The sequence below is a fragment of the Tyto alba genome, unplaced genomic scaffold (assembly GCF_018691265.1).
Source record: "Tyto alba isolate M040663 unplaced genomic scaffold, T.alba_DEE_v4.0 Super-Scaffold_21, whole genome shotgun sequence".
Lineage (NCBI taxonomy): Eukaryota > Metazoa > Chordata > Aves > Strigiformes > Tytonidae > Tyto > Tyto alba.
Window position 1 is genome coordinate 10,866,176 of NW_024881295.1, and position 15,415 is coordinate 10,881,590.

General features: G+C 36.0%; 1 protein-coding gene across 1 annotated transcript in view; it reads left to right on the forward strand.

Moving 5' to 3' along the window:
* The window catches only part of ETNK1 (ethanolamine kinase 1), a 33,602-nt gene extending 18,451 nt beyond the window's left edge, over window positions 1-15,151 (forward strand). The window contains exons 5-8 of the mRNA XM_042795211.1: window positions 2,377-2,460; window positions 4,126-4,286; window positions 6,853-6,926; window positions 8,118-15,151. Of these exons, the coding sequence (XP_042651145.1) occupies window positions 2,377-2,460; window positions 4,126-4,286; window positions 6,853-6,926; window positions 8,118-8,190 (392 nt within the window). The 3' untranslated portion in view covers window positions 8,191-15,151. The remainder of the gene's footprint in view (window positions 1-2,376; window positions 2,461-4,125; window positions 4,287-6,852; window positions 6,927-8,117) is intronic.
* The last annotated feature ends 264 nt before the right edge of the window (window positions 15,152-15,415 follow it).

Genomic DNA, 15,415 nt, shown 5'->3' on the forward strand with positions numbered 1-15,415 from the left:
TTAAAACAAGGCAGCTGGGACATGTATGTGGTAGGCATTTATGAAGTGACAAACTTAAAGTTTTTGCTTGCTTTCAGTTTCACAGAAAGAACTGTGCATCTTTATTTTGAACCTTCATGCAAAACTTAAGGTTGAGTTCCACAGTAGCATGAGTCCGAAAGAGATTAGTAAAAATGCAGGACTTGTTCACTTTGAACTTCTGTCTTATCAAATGTGAGTTTGCCAAATTTTCATCTGCTACAGATTAGGTATGCCACTGTTGCTGCCTTTTGTGGTACCATGCACTGTGCTACTTGTGTAATGACTGAAGGTTTATCGCATCATTTGTTCACATGCATTTCCCCACAGGAGAGTGCCTAGTAATGGCCTCACCTGAATCTTGTTAGATTCAATTTTGTATTTATATCTGAAAGTAAGTTTTAAATGTTAGTTGTACTTAAAAAAGCATAATAGCACATAGATGTGTTCAAAATGAAATTTGCACGTGAAAAAATTAAAATACTTCTTATGTTCTTATTTTGCAAGCAGACTTTTACTTGCTGTGTTTGTATTTTATGTGAGGGAGAAAGAAGGAAAAACAAACAAAAACAAACAAAACAACAGAAAAACAAACAAACAAAAAAACAACCCAAACCTCTAAATACAAGACGAATGAAATGCTGGGGAGCCTGAAGGAGTTCAGAAGATCAGTTGTGTAGCAGAATATTAACCAGTATTGGGCTGTGCATTTTGCCTGGCATGTAATTTACAGGTGTTTCTTTTTAGAAGTAGTACTAAAGAACCAGTGGGAAGTGCAAGCATATGAACCTGACAGTCAAGCAGTGGTAGAATTTAATCTGTGACAATATTATAAGATCTTGACTGCAGCTGCTGTATAATTTCCTGTCCCTTCGGAGTTCGAGAGCCTCAATTTTCCACTGCCAACAAGATTTTTCCGGGAGGAGCCTGCCACTGTGCAGGCCATTTACCTCATAACCTTGGTAAACAGTCCTCTCTTTCTGTGAAAGTAAGGGTAAACTTGGACTTGGAGGATTGTGACTTAAGTGATTTTGTGTTGTAGGGTTTAATTTCAATTACAAGTGCTCAGATGAGAAGATTTATCAGTCTGGAAAAACATTAATGTGTTAGTATTTCAAATACGGTAAAGATGAACTGCATAGTAAGGAACACTTACAAAGTTGTTCTGTAATAATTTGGTCAGGACATTTATCTGGCAAAACTATTGTATTTGATGTGTGCAATATCCCTAAATGTTAAGGAAGTGGTATATTAGACACTTAAAATCCTTAGTCTAGGAAATACTTTAACATTATTCTTCATTTACTTTTGTTTTTTTACCTGGAGTTCTGATATTTGGCATTAGTATCTGTAAGATGTTAGAAGTCATGCTAAGAAGATTGTTCATTGTAATAGAAGGAATATGTTTTTATCAAGTAAATATGCAGCTAGTCATCAAAAGAATGGGTATAGAGAAGGAGAAGGGTGCAGCTGAAAATACCCTTTTCAGCATAGCAGTGGAAAATGTAAGATTTTGCATTTTAATGTTCTAGTGCAAACAGCTCTTAAGTTAACTCATTGCTTCCTTTTCTGATGTTCTTAGTAATTTTGCTGGCTGGTGTTTCCCTTAAAATACATGAGCTCTAGTTTTACCTAATCCATTTTGTTAATGTGTTGACTGATGTGGTGTAGACATTCTCAAGCAGCTTCAGTGCTTATTACCTCAAGTGAAGCATTTTCCCCAGCTTCACTGTAGGTAAATGTAATTTTGAAACGTTTGGGGCTGTGGTTGCTGGTTTCGGCCGTTGTTTGCACAGCACCACAGTTTCATATTTTTGAGGATTTGAGGATTGGTAAGCCAGCTGAAAAAAAGCAACAATTAAGAATAGTCTTGCTTTTGCAAGTGTGGTTGGAGGAACTGGAAAATAGCAACATGTTGCAACCTGTTAGTTCACTGTGGTTGCACACTTGTGTGAGAATAAACAGGACTATTCTTTAAGTCAGGGAAAAATTGATCTATTTCTACATAAAGTTTAAATAAAGGATCCTCTACTGTATGTCTTATTTTGAAGGTAAGGGATGCCCTCATGTGGTAGAAGTTATAATTGAAATTCTGCTATTCAGAGTTCCAAAATAGAGAATTGTAAGCTCTTAAGTAAATATTTAAGATCATTTTTGAATTAATATTTGAGAGAATCTCCTATCATAAAAATCACAGCCATACCCTGGAATGTCTGAGTGCACACAACTGGGCACAAGTAAGATGGGTGTGTGGTTTTGTTTTGTTTTTCCCCCCAAACTTCAAAGGACACCAAAGGATTAGGGCTGTGACTTCTGTTGTTATGGTCTCTGATGTTGCTGTTGTTGTGTCTCACATAGGTGATGTGCAGTTCATAGACTATGAGTATTCTGGATACAACTACCTGGCTTATGACATTGGAAATCACTTCAATGAATTTGCAGGTAAAAATGGGATTTCTGAGGTAAAGGTTTTATAAAAAAAGCTCATTCTTTTTTCTCTGTATATCTATGTACATGTATATAGCTGCTCACCTGATTGTATCAAAATTTGTTAATGTCTCATCTTGCAGGTCAGTTATGTGCTTCATTTGCAGCCTGGCTAGGCCAGAAATGGGAACATCATGTCCTAAGTCTTGGTAGAGTTACATAAATACAGAACTTACAGCTTCTACGGTATCGTTCTGTGAAATGACACAGCGGAGACAGTACTCTGTAATGAAATACTGCAGATGAGTCTTTTACAGCAATAGGTGTATTTTGAGAATACAGTGTGGTTCCACAGTTCCAAATATCAGGCATATGTGGGGTTTTTAGTGGCTTTGAATGTGTGTGCTAAGTACTTGCCCTTGAGTCATGTCCTAAAATGAGAAGTAAAGTCTAAGACTGTGTGATAGGAATAAGGTGTTGGTAGATTCATTCATTAACTAGTTCAAATTTTTTCAGTGAATGCCCATTCAGTTTTCTCCATAAGAGAGACATAACCCTGAGTGTATGCTGTGTTATTTCAGAAGATGAGGCAACAGGAAAAAGCTACATAATGATTAGTACAGATGGAAGGTGCAGTATGGTGAAATTAGAAGCCTTTATCTACTCGTCATTGTTTGATAAACTGAATGTTAAGTATAGGTAACTTAAAAAAAAAAATCAGAGCGTATACTTGGTAATTTAAGTATTTGAAAAGCAAGTTAAATTCTTTACAAAACATATTTGAGAACTTTTGATTTTTCATCTGGGACTTGTCAGAGTCTGACTACATCTTTAAGGAGCTAAGTACGGTAAGATGACTAAAGGTACAAATAGGGTTTTTTTGGCCAGTGGAGAAGAGTTGTGCTTCACCTCTGCTATTCTCTATCCATACAGTAAAAATCTGATTATTATTTTCTTTTAAAGCTAACTGTGTGGATCTGACACAGGAAAGAGTTTAGGTGCTAGGGGATTGCACTGTTCATAAAGCAGGACTTAAGGAGAATTCTCATACGCTCTGGGAGTAATAGCTAGTGGGAGTGAACTGTGATCCAGGCTTAGGACTCCTGGCAAACTTCATATCGTTAGTGACTAAGCATCTCCAGTATAGGAAGAAAAATGGGACAAAAAGTATGGCTATGGAGATAAGACTTCTAATTCTACCAATAACCTGTGGAAGAAAGAGTTAGACTTCTAACAAATTTTTCTCAAATGCGAACTTAGTTGGTGATAATGTATGTGCATCTGGATTCAGCTTTGGATATTGTTGCATGCAAGTCCCTTTTCCTATGAGATGTGTGTAATATTTGGTAAGTTTAGGAGGGATTTTGTTTCATAATACAAATACTTTTGAGGTTTCTTTCAAAGCTAAATTTGTTGAATCTCAAAATACAATTAGAATTTGTATGTGGCTGAAAACATATCCAGCATAAATATTTCTACGATGTTTGAACACTGATTTGTGTATGAGAAGTTCTTGCCAACATGTATCTGATAAAGTCAGGTCAAAGTAAAAACATGGATGTTTGTGCATGTGTATGGATGAGGGTGGTGGTAGAGGGGAAGAAAGTAGTCCAGTAATGTGATTCTAATGGTTCTATTAGACACTGTAAGGTTTTAATAGGTATTTTCTTCTTTTTCTAGGAGTAAATGAGGTAGACTACAGCCTTTATCCTAACAGAAAATTACAGGAACAATGGCTGAGATCTTACCTTGAGGCCTACAAAGAATATAAAGGATTTGGCACAGAAGTCAGTGAAAAAGAAGTTGAAGTTCTATATGTCCAAGTCAATCAGTTTGCACTGGTAAATAACAAACACTTGATTAGAATATATTAAGTGCTATAGAGAAGCCTGTCATTCTGTGGACAAATGTGATTGTGAGTTTCTTACTGAGTGCTGCGGCATGGAAAGAAAAACTTCCTTAGCCTGCTCTATGCTATGTTGTGTGTTAAAAGTTCTCTGTAGAGTATTTCTAGTGAAAGAGACAGCATCAGAAAACAAGGAGGTGAGCTTTTAGCTAGTACTTCTACTGGCTATTTATTGTTCTGGCAAGTTCTTGAGCTGGCTAGACCTTTATGGTGGGTCTGTGTTGAACTTATAATGGTAAGAAGACAGAAGAGCAAGGTATTGCTTCATAAAGACCTATACATCTTCTGACTTTAAAATCCTTTTAAAAAAAAGATGGTAAAATTTTGTTAGAGTAAGTCTAGGATAATTTGATTTTTTTTTTTTTAATAATCTGCTCTCCTCTCTCCCCCCTTTCCATAATTGAGTCACTAGAAACTTTCAGTACTACCTGAACTCCTTCCTTGTCTGCAGTGTATTGGCAGGAAAGATTTGCTTTCATGTTTGTTTTTTGTCACCTTAGTGGTTTAAATTGTAGCAAAGTGCACATGTAGTCTCCTGTGGTTCCCCAGAAGTTTTGCTTTGTTGCAGAGTGTGAGGGCTGGCTGTGTGAGTCTGCTCCCTGCTCTTCCTATGTCTTGTGCATCATAAGCTGTCTCCTGTCTGTTGGTCTGTTTTTCATAGAGTTTGGATGTAAAAGTTTTACTTCTTTGTTCTTTCCCTTTGAAAGGATGGAGTGTGTTCAATTTTGATCTGGCTTTGGTGCTGATTTGGTGCCTTGTCCTTCAGGGGAAAAAACATCAAGTATAATTCATGGAGGTAGAATAAGAAGTCAAACAAGTGTGGCATTGAGTCTTTGAATGTCCCAATTATGTATACCATTAGGAGCAGTTTGATTCTGTCTCTTTTTTTCCAAGATTTATCTCTCTGGGATTTCCATAAATCCTTTACAGGTTCATATTATTTTTAAGTTTTCTGACTAGCCCTGATCTTGTTTTACCTAGAGGATGTGACAGAAAATGTTACTGCAAAAGTGCCTTTTACCCAATAGCTAGATAACTTTATTTTACTTTCTCCTGAAGAGTATCATGCCAAACTATTCATAAGAGGGCTAAGGCTAAGAAGCAAGTTTGGCCTTATTTCAGTCATCTTTCTGACTAATCCAAGCATACCTCTGTTACTGTAATACCTTCAGTTTTCTGGCAAAAGGGAATAATTGCTGTGTGGCAATACAGTTCACATTCTAGGAAGATGATTAATAAACAAGCCCTTAAAAATACTGGCTTGTTTGTTATTAATTTAAAATCTCTTATCCAGCAGTTAACATTAACTTACGCTGTCCCGGTCATTTAGGAAAGTTAGATCTGCAATTAAGTAGGCTGGTGGTCTGTTTTAAAATATATAGCATTGTTTTGTCAGTTTTAAACTATGGTCGCACTAATGTTTAAGAGGATAGAGTTCTGTTTAGAGAACAGCTCAAGACCTGCATATAGACCACACATGATGCACAAATACTGCCACACACTCTTGTATCAGTTAATGTGGGAAGCTTTGGTAAGAGAAAATATGAAATAAAGTTTATGGATGCTGGTGTAAAATGCCAAACCGCTCACTATCAGATGAAGTTAGCTAAACTGGATGTACAGGAGATTCACACGTACATAACAGTAGTTGCCATTTTAAGATGTTTTCAGACGTGTCTGTATGCATGTGTCTACACTTATGGTAAAGTGTTACATTCAAACTTCAGGAAGTAATTTAGGTAATTAATGTAAGCAGTTACTTACTGGACAGAAGTCTGAAGTATATAGTTTATAACCTGGGTGGTCTAGAAATGTCTTCCACAGGGAGACTATCAGGCTCATGGCCATTACATGTATTTATTCATTTGAAGTATACTAACAATGGTATCATTAATGTAATCCATAGTTTCAATCTGAAACTGAACATAGGCCTCCAGACTACTTAGATGGAGTCTTAATGGAAGTAAGTTTGGAACAGATGAGAAATTTGTGTAAATGCTGATGAGTTAGAGGTTCTCTTACATAGATCCAAGTCAGCAGTGAATGTGAGTTGTAGTTATAATGGCCTAGTAGCTTGTAATCAAAGATTCAAAAGGAATTCCATATTTGCACTGGAGTTGAATACATGTAGAATAATACGTATTTGATTAGCAGTAGTAGAAATTAGTTGTATTTCTGTGCATTTTTTTAACATGGTGTATATAGTTGTACAGCAGTTTACTTAGTAGATGACCTGTTTCATAAATGCAACATTACTTTTCTTGAAAATAACACATGGAGAGTCAGAAGGCCCCAGTAGATTTATTTCTCCAATTGCCAGTAATTAGTTCTATAATACTTGTTTACCAATCTCTTTAGTAAAGAGATATTAAATAACTTTACAAAAAGATTGGGTTTTGAGAGTTCTTTTGTAAATAACTTTTTGTCTCAGTGTGAGAATATGTTTACATGTTTGATTTTATAGAATGTTAAGCTTTCACTAAAAAATTTCTTCCTTTCAGGCTTCCCACTTCTTTTGGGGACTGTGGGCTCTAATTCAAGCCAAATATTCCACCATTGACTTTGATTTTCTAGGGTAAGTATGCTTGCTACACATAATCATAGAATACTTGAGGCCGAAAGGGACCTGGGGGGCCATCTAGTCCAACAGCCCAAACATTAGAAACTGAGGTCTGAGCAACAGACCTAATCTGTGTGATCATATTATAACTCTTAAGAGAAGACAAGCCAGTAAATGCTGTCTGTGCTTTTTGTTGCTGTAAGTTCTCTAAATGAGTATGTGTCCTTCGCTAAAAGGCATGGTATAGCAAGGCAAGGAAGATAACTAGAGGAATAAATGTTTTGGACATTTAGTGTTTTTTGTTGGAGAGACAAAGGCATAAAAGCCAAGTTGGGTCAGCATGGTTATACTATCTGTCAGATGCAAGACCTACATTTCCAACTGCAAGAGTCAAGAAACAGGGCTCTTTTGTAAAAGAGCTTGTTTACTTCTTACTGCATGGAGTGTTGATCTTGGAAATTCCTAATCATTTTTAAAGAGTCTTTGTAATGTCAATGAATGTTAAGTTCTGTTTCCTGATACATTGGCCAGTCGTGTTCTGTTTCAGGTAGATATGTGTCTGGCGTTTTTTTAATTGGTCTTTAATGGCAACAAGCAGAGGAATTGATCTCTCCATAAAGGACTTGGCGAGGTGATAAAATTAATAATTTTGCTTGGTAAAAGATGCCACTTCAGAATTTTTTGCACTGACTAAGCCAGTTCACTAGGCTTAGTTGTGTCATTTTGTAAATGAGGCAAGTGTGGATTTCTTCTTGTGACTACTCTCAAGTAGAAGTACTTGTTAGTAACCGCTAGATGGCACAAAAAAACAAGTTAAAGCACAGGTGGTAGAACTCCCAAGCTTGTCAGTTTTGAATAAAATGTCATTCTTTCAATGATCAGGATCAGATTTCTCTGGAATTGTAGCTGTCAGTTGTTGGACAGTATTAAGAACTATTAAACACAAAAGCACCACCTCTGATAATCCTGGAAGAGTGTTTGTTTTGCAAACTGTAGCAAGCTGGGAGTGGTGGGTGGTAGTGGTGAAGGAGGTACCATAATATGGTTGCTGTGTTCTTAATGTCTTCCTTTGACATCTGCGAAGGGTCGGTGTTGGAAACGGGGTGCTGGGGTAGGTGGGCTTATGACTAGTCCTACCTAGCATGACTGTGTTCATATAAGGCGTTACCTGCTCGTAACTTCAAATCTCTCTCTCCCTTTGAACAGGTATGCAATTGTTCGGTTTAACCAGTATTTCAAAATGAAGCTGGAGGTCATGACATTAACTCTTCCTGAGTAATGAAGAGGGAGAAACTTACCAAGTGGATAGACAACCCCTGAATCTTTTCTGAGAACAGATACTGGAAAAAAAGCTAAACATTTATTGAAGTTCTATAATGCTCACTTGGTGGTTCTTGCTTTATAAATAATGCCTCTAAACAGTCCTTCGATGTTAAATTTAATATGAAGAGCATACGTACTGCTGTTGATATAAAACAGATTAGAAACTTGCTAAACCTATAAAAAGTTGTAGAAATGGCAATTTAATCCTTCTTTGTGATTTAACATATGTTGTATGTGAATTATTTATTATAAGTTTAACATGATTCCATTGCTGCTTTCATCAGTTTCTGTAAAAGTTGAGTTCAGACAGTGAAGTTGTTCCAAAGGATTTGTTTAACAACTTATTTTATTGAAGTTGCATTAACTTATATTAAAGAAAACATGATGAGAGAATATTAACCTTTTAGATGTATACAAGTAAAATGAGTGATAATAGACTTGTGAGAACACCAGTGTGATGTAACTAGGGAAAAAGGTTAGGATGATCTTTTTTTTTTTTTCCCCCATCTCTTTAAAAAAAGAACAAGGTAGCTTTCCATATGATGGTACTTCAGTTTTGTATAAGAATTAACCAGCTTGCTGGAAAGATAAATAATGTTTTGATTTTTCCTTCTTGATGTGTTAAGCTGTAGAAATGTGAAATTTCTGTGGCCATCATTCTTTGAGGATATGTACCATCTCTAACTTCTGTGGGAAAGCTGCTTGTTTATTTAGTGTACTTTTAAAGCAAAAGACCACTATTCCAAATCTATATTCCTTTTTGAAACTTGATTCTAAATTTGAACACTATTCTGGTGTCTATATTTGATGTGCGTCAGCAGTATCTAGCAGAATGGATTATTGAATTGAAGATTAGTGAACAGAGATCCTGTTGCACTGGGGAGCAAGACGCTTAGGTTTACAGTTTGTGAATTATTGACATTTTTCTGCTTTGTCATCTTCTAACCTTGGATTCTAGTCTTAAATGCTTGGTCTTGTAGTTGCAGATTCTGGTATGTCTGGTTTTATGTGTTTGGGTTTTTTTAAATTTTATTTTATAGTTTGTTTTGTTGTTTTTGCTTGGTGTTGTTTTTTTTTCCCCTCTCTCTTTCTTCCTGTGGCAGCAAATTACTTTTCAAGGTCTCCAGTTTGAAGGATAATATGGAAAAGTATACGACTTGAACAATGGGGCTTTGATCATCACACAGTTTTCTTATTTCTTAAAGCTATTATACCAAGAATGGTCTGGATTACAAAATGTGAATTGAAAAGAAAATGTTTACTTAGAAAAACAATGCATAAGCTTGCATGGAAAAGAGGCTTTAAATCTAAACGGGGGTGGGAGGGGAAGAAACCCACAACAGAAAAATAAAACCCAACAATGCAGTGTGGAGTTGGGCAGGCATGTGCTCAACTCTGATTATACTCTGAAAAACTTTGCACTTTGGTCACATAAGTGCCCACACATACAAAGTCTGTGTGTGTGCATGTATGCGCGCAAACACAAACTTACCTGAAGAGTAAATATTGTGGGGAGTCTGTTGTACAGACTCCAGCAAAGATATTTATTCAAAATTGCTTTATGGCACACAGCTGTGTGTGTATGTGTATATATGTGTATGCATATGTACACATATATATACATATGTGCTTTACAAAAGCTTGGATTGATTCAGGACAAAGAAAATTGATGTGAATGAAAAATTTTCACCTTGAAAGACCATTTTGAATGGCATTCTGTTATTTTACAAAAGCAAGGTTTGGGATTTTTTTTCCTTCTTAATTTGTTTATATTCATCTCTGAATGTTTCCAATTTAAAAAAAAAAAATTCCTTCAGTCAAAACCTTAAAAATACTGATAAAAATGGGAGAACTGGGATTTTTTTGTAACTTGAAATTAGGTAACCATTTCCGTTAGCATTTGTTATCTGGAGGCTATTTTACTGGACAAATTTTCTTGGTAGTTAAATAAAAACAAATAGCTAAAATAGACATTTATATTTTCCTTTGTAGCAGTTATCAAGGATGTTGCTAGAGCTCATAAAAGCACTGAAGACTTTAATTTTCTGTACTTTTTCCCTGTTGACATTATTGACATATGTTGAATAACATCCTGCTGTCTTGGTAGTCCCTTTGAGTTCAGCAAGATCTGCTTGGAAGCAAGATGGATGAAGGTTTTTGAACTCTTACTACTATTTTCTTCAAGAGGTGGCTTTATATCTGGCAGTGTTGGTTTGTATTTGTGAAATATTTGAAAAAAACTGTGAAGTTCACTTGGTCTTGGGAAACCCAACACTTGAGAGATCCTAACTTTCCCAACAGTTGGCAAAACACATTCCCTTTTCAGGTACCAGTACTATTTAAGTTTGGAGTTAGTGTATTTCTTCTTCAGTAATATTTTTGTTTGTATAGTTCAAGTAGCAATAACTGTAGGAGTGGAAGCTTGCTTCTGCAGAACCAAAGCTCTTCATGAGTGCAGCTCAATCTCATTCTTGTGGATTGACGTTCCACTGAATCCCATAAAAGCACTTTGAAGCAGATAGTAAATACTGCAAGCTTTTCCTGAGCCACTTCGAAGAAGCACAAGGATTATCACAGGTTACGGTGGTTGACTTTGCAGTACTGGTAGAGGCTTTCATTTTGCATGTTGAAATTCATTTTACACACTTAAATGCTGCTTTGCATCAGCTTTCTTTCAAGACAAGCACAGATTAAAACAAATCCTGATAAGTTCTGAGGAAATACTGTAAAACATTTTCCAAAATGAAATGCCAGTTACCTTGAGCCTTGTTCCATGTCCGTTTGAGCCAGTAGCATTCCGATATTCTGACTTGCTAAGGAATATCTACAGATGTGTTAAGTTTGAAGCAGTAGTTTGCAATAGCATTGCAGATTATAAGGTAGCTTGAAACTGTGAATACAGGACATTCTGAATGTAAGTTAGGTACTAGAGAACATGTACTTGTTTCAATTAATTTATCTCAGTCTCTTTATTAGCAATGTTAAGGTATTTGAAAGAGGACAAAAAATGACTGAGCTCTAGAAACATCCTGTAGTAGTTTTGACTGTGACTTGCCAAGAAGATACTCTGTTGCCTTTATGTTAAGCTAAGGGCATGAATGCCAAAATTAATAATTCTTACTGTAGCTAAACCTATATTGTAAATATAAAGAGGATTATTAGTAATGGCATTCTTGCATAAATAGCATCAAGTCAATAGACCATAGTGGCCTGGTTGCTTTTGTAAAGCAGAATAGTGTGAATTTTTCTTCTCATTTCTGCAGTCAGATCTGGCTAATTCCTGCCTAATTTCTTAGGTCACCTAAGCATGAAAGATTTCTGAATGATAACTAGTCTCTTTTCACATAATTTTTAATTCCTTCATTTATACTTCTTGATTTGAATTTTAAAAAGACTTACCAAATTTGCATTAACCAGGTCTGACTGTATGTGTATATACAACAGTGTAAATAACCATTTGTAAATTAGTGTGAATTGTATTGTATCTTGCATTTATGGACTTGTGTATTGCATTGTATTCTCTCCTATTTTGTAGAAATTTTGATGTAAAGAAGAAATCTAACTGTGTGCAGACTTCTTTTGTTAAATTGACCTGTAACAAATCATAATAGTTTTATGTTAAGGTACCCATTTATAGCCTTGGGCATCCAGTGTTTTTTTCCTGTTAGCTTTTTTGGCATCTTGCTCTTGGGAATGATTCTGGGAATAAAGGAATTTTTACAGTACTAAAATGAAGAGAAAGTGTATTCTAATAATAGGGCAGACTGTGTCAGAGGTACATGTGGTACCTGTGGCATAGGGAAAGCTGTTAAAATTGTTTATTTAAATTTCCAAGAAATTCCTATACATTCTTGAATGCTGGTGACTTCTAAACATAAGCATGTTGAATTGAAGTACTCTTAAAGTGTGCGTTCCCACGGTGACAGCAATTGAGTTAGTTGTGATAGAAGTCCCCCAACTTAAATGTTTTTCGTGGATATAGCCTTATAATAGAATTAGATGCTAACTTGTAAATGCTTATGCTAAATGCCCAAATCACTAAAATAGTTCTGCCAGTCATTTTCCAACACTAGAACTACTAGTAGCCCCATCAGACTATTTGAAATTTACCTGAGGTATTTTCCCTGTGTGCCATTCTCTCTCCCCGCCCCCCCCCCCCCCCCCCCCCCCCCCGTGCCCACAACTGTACTTCAGTAGGGGAAACATGAATAGAAAAGATTCCTTTCCATACTTAATTATCACAGTTTCCTTTTTCACTAAAATCGTGGTCTGTTATGTCAGTACATAACTGCTCATCAGAATTTTTTTAAGTAGGAAGTCCCTTTCTGAAGAGGCTTTTAATCTTGGAAGCATAGATGTAATGAAGCATAGTTTTCCCCAAATGCTTGACTATATTTCATTACTGTTGCCTTTTGCTGTCTGTTTTGAATTCCATAGTGTCCTTCAAGCTGTTAGTTTATTCCTGTCACTGCGGTGTTTAATAACTGCTGGAAAATACTGGTGTGCAAATCTCATTGTCCATCTGACAAATTGATCTTGATACAGGTTGTACATCCTGTCAGCTTTACCTGCACTGGATGAAAGGTATGCATGGTTATCAGTGTTGACACTTGAAGTTAGAAGAGTCCTGGGAACTGAGTTTATCAAAGCTGTGTTAGTAAAGAGGAGGGATGGGCTCAGTAAATATAAGTAAAAGGAAATTGTACATGTGGAAACTCATGCTTAAGCTTTTGATGTAGCAAGGTATTGGACAATGGTTAAGGACAAGAGCAAATTGTAAAGTTTGTTTCAAAATGAAGTTCAGGTTTTTTTAAAAGTCTTTGGTAGCTAACAGAATCTCACAAAATACTATTTTGTTACTTCTACAAAAAAAAAAAAAAAACAAACATTAAAACAAATTTGGGTAACTTTCTGATTAAACAAAACTTTGTTCTGTAGCCCAGTGGAATATCATCTCTTGCTTGGGGTAGTCCTTCCTGTTGTTTGCCGAGGAGGTTGACCACGTTTTACCCATCTGCGTTTGAGGTTCCTGTCTATTCTTTGTTTTTGTATTGTTTAGTGCTCTTGGATGCATTGTAAGGTGTGGTAGATTACTAAACTACTGGAATTAGCAACTGTCTCGTATCATCTTTTCCACACCAGGCTGGTTGGAATGGTAGTAGAACAGAAAGCATTTGATCAGACCTTGACACAAAGCAAGGCTGATGTTGAGCAGTTTTGCAGCTGATGCTCTTCCCCTCTTTTTATTACTGTGGACTGCAAGCTGATTGTTTTCATTCGTTGTGAAAGACACAAACAGCCATGGCCTTTGGTCTTGAGCAAGGTAGGTGTTCTGTTAGCCAACCACACAACTTTTAAGAAAGAGGCTTTCAGCAGCAGTTGGGACATATTGGAAGAAAGCTAAATTTGTGGCACTTAGACCTCTGGAGTGGAAAGGAAAATGTGTGAAACGTTTGCATGTGCTGGGTGTATGGAGGTGCTCTGTCATAATGATGTGGTGAGACACTGGAAAAAGCATTGTTTGGTTTTTTAATTTTTTTATTTCCAAAAGTGACTTTTGCAATTGATCTGATCTGTAGAGATTAATTTCCTGTGATTAGGAAATGAGTCAGCCTGGGGAAGAGAGAAGAAACATTTCAAAAGATTATTAAACCCCAAAACAACCCCATGCAGTTGATTAATCTGCAACACTTAAGTGTGTGTTGGGATTTTCTGTTTATTTAATAGTGTAAGTGGTAGTCTGCACAAGTCCTTTATTTAATGGTTTTATTATTATTGTGAAATGTCAGAAAACTGACTGGAATGGCCCTGAAGCCTGTTATGATCTTAGAACAGGTGGCCATACTTCACCAGATTACCAAACTTCTGGTTCACGATTTTTATATTAGCTGTTTTTGAAGCCTTCTAAAATTGTTGAGCTGCTGTCTCAGGTTCCCTATGTTGTGGAACCTAATGGGGTTCCCAAATATGTTTGATTTGATGTTTACAGAGAAATGACAGAGAAAACTTGGTGGAAATTAAAAGTTGTGTGAACATTTAGAAAGCAAATTACTTGAAATCTAACAAACTTTGAAAATAAACGCTGAAATAACTTCAGGTACTGCACCAGCCTATTTTTGTGGTATTGCAACTGTTTTTTCTGTGTTAAGGTTTTTTTTTCCCCATGCAAAAAACAAGGTGAAAAAGACCATGTAAAAGAAACAAGAAAAATGTATACAATGCCATAAAATGCAGCGTGAACTGGAAAAAAGTATATGTTTCTCAGCTTTGGTAGTAGTAGTTCTTAAGTGTTTTTAAAAAATGGTAGGTGTCCAAGTCTTCAGTGTGAAGGGTTTTTTTTTTGTTTTGGTTTTTGTTTTTTCCTAGAAATGTTTCTTTTAATATTTTGTATCTCAGATGCAGTCTGTGGTAGTTAATAATGCTGCTTTGTACACAAGTGCTTTGAATAGTCTCAGCACTGAGAATGTATCCAATCTTAAATATGACTTAGATTCATTGGTTCTGTCTCAAGCCTCTTAGTCCAGCTGTCTAAAAACCTTTAGATACTTGCAGAAACAGGGCCATAGCATATTAGGGATATATGCCATTTTGTGGTTTTTTGTTACTGCATATTTTTCAGTGTTCTTTTAAACACAAGTCCCATTTATGTCCTGTGAATAAAAGAAGCTCAATTTCCAAATAAACCTTTATCACCTTCCAGCACTGTCATCCCCCCCAAAAGTCCCATGATCCTTCTTGTATGTTGTGGAATTAGATGCATCATTTATCCATCGGAGTGAATTGTATTTCTTTTCAACTAAATGTTATTGAAGCTATTATAAGGCCTTCTACCACTGATTAAATGATGTACCTTTCAAAGAGATTTATATTGTGTAAATAATTTCAAATTGCAACAATAAAGTTTGTTTCTAACTGCACTGTTAGCATGTATTGTGATGATTTTGCTTTCCCCAGGTCTGAAAGCACTTGATACAGAATACTTAAGAGTTCTTAAAGGCTTTTGACTTGTTCAAATGCATACCTCTTTCTGAGATTAACAACCCAGCTAAAAATAAATACTTTGTGCCAGTATTTGGCTTGCACAAAGTGAACTCTTTTAATAGTTTTGCATATTAAATAGGCTTAGTTTTTGACCACTAAAACTTGAGAGACAGGAACTAGGTGAAGTGTGGCTGTTGGGA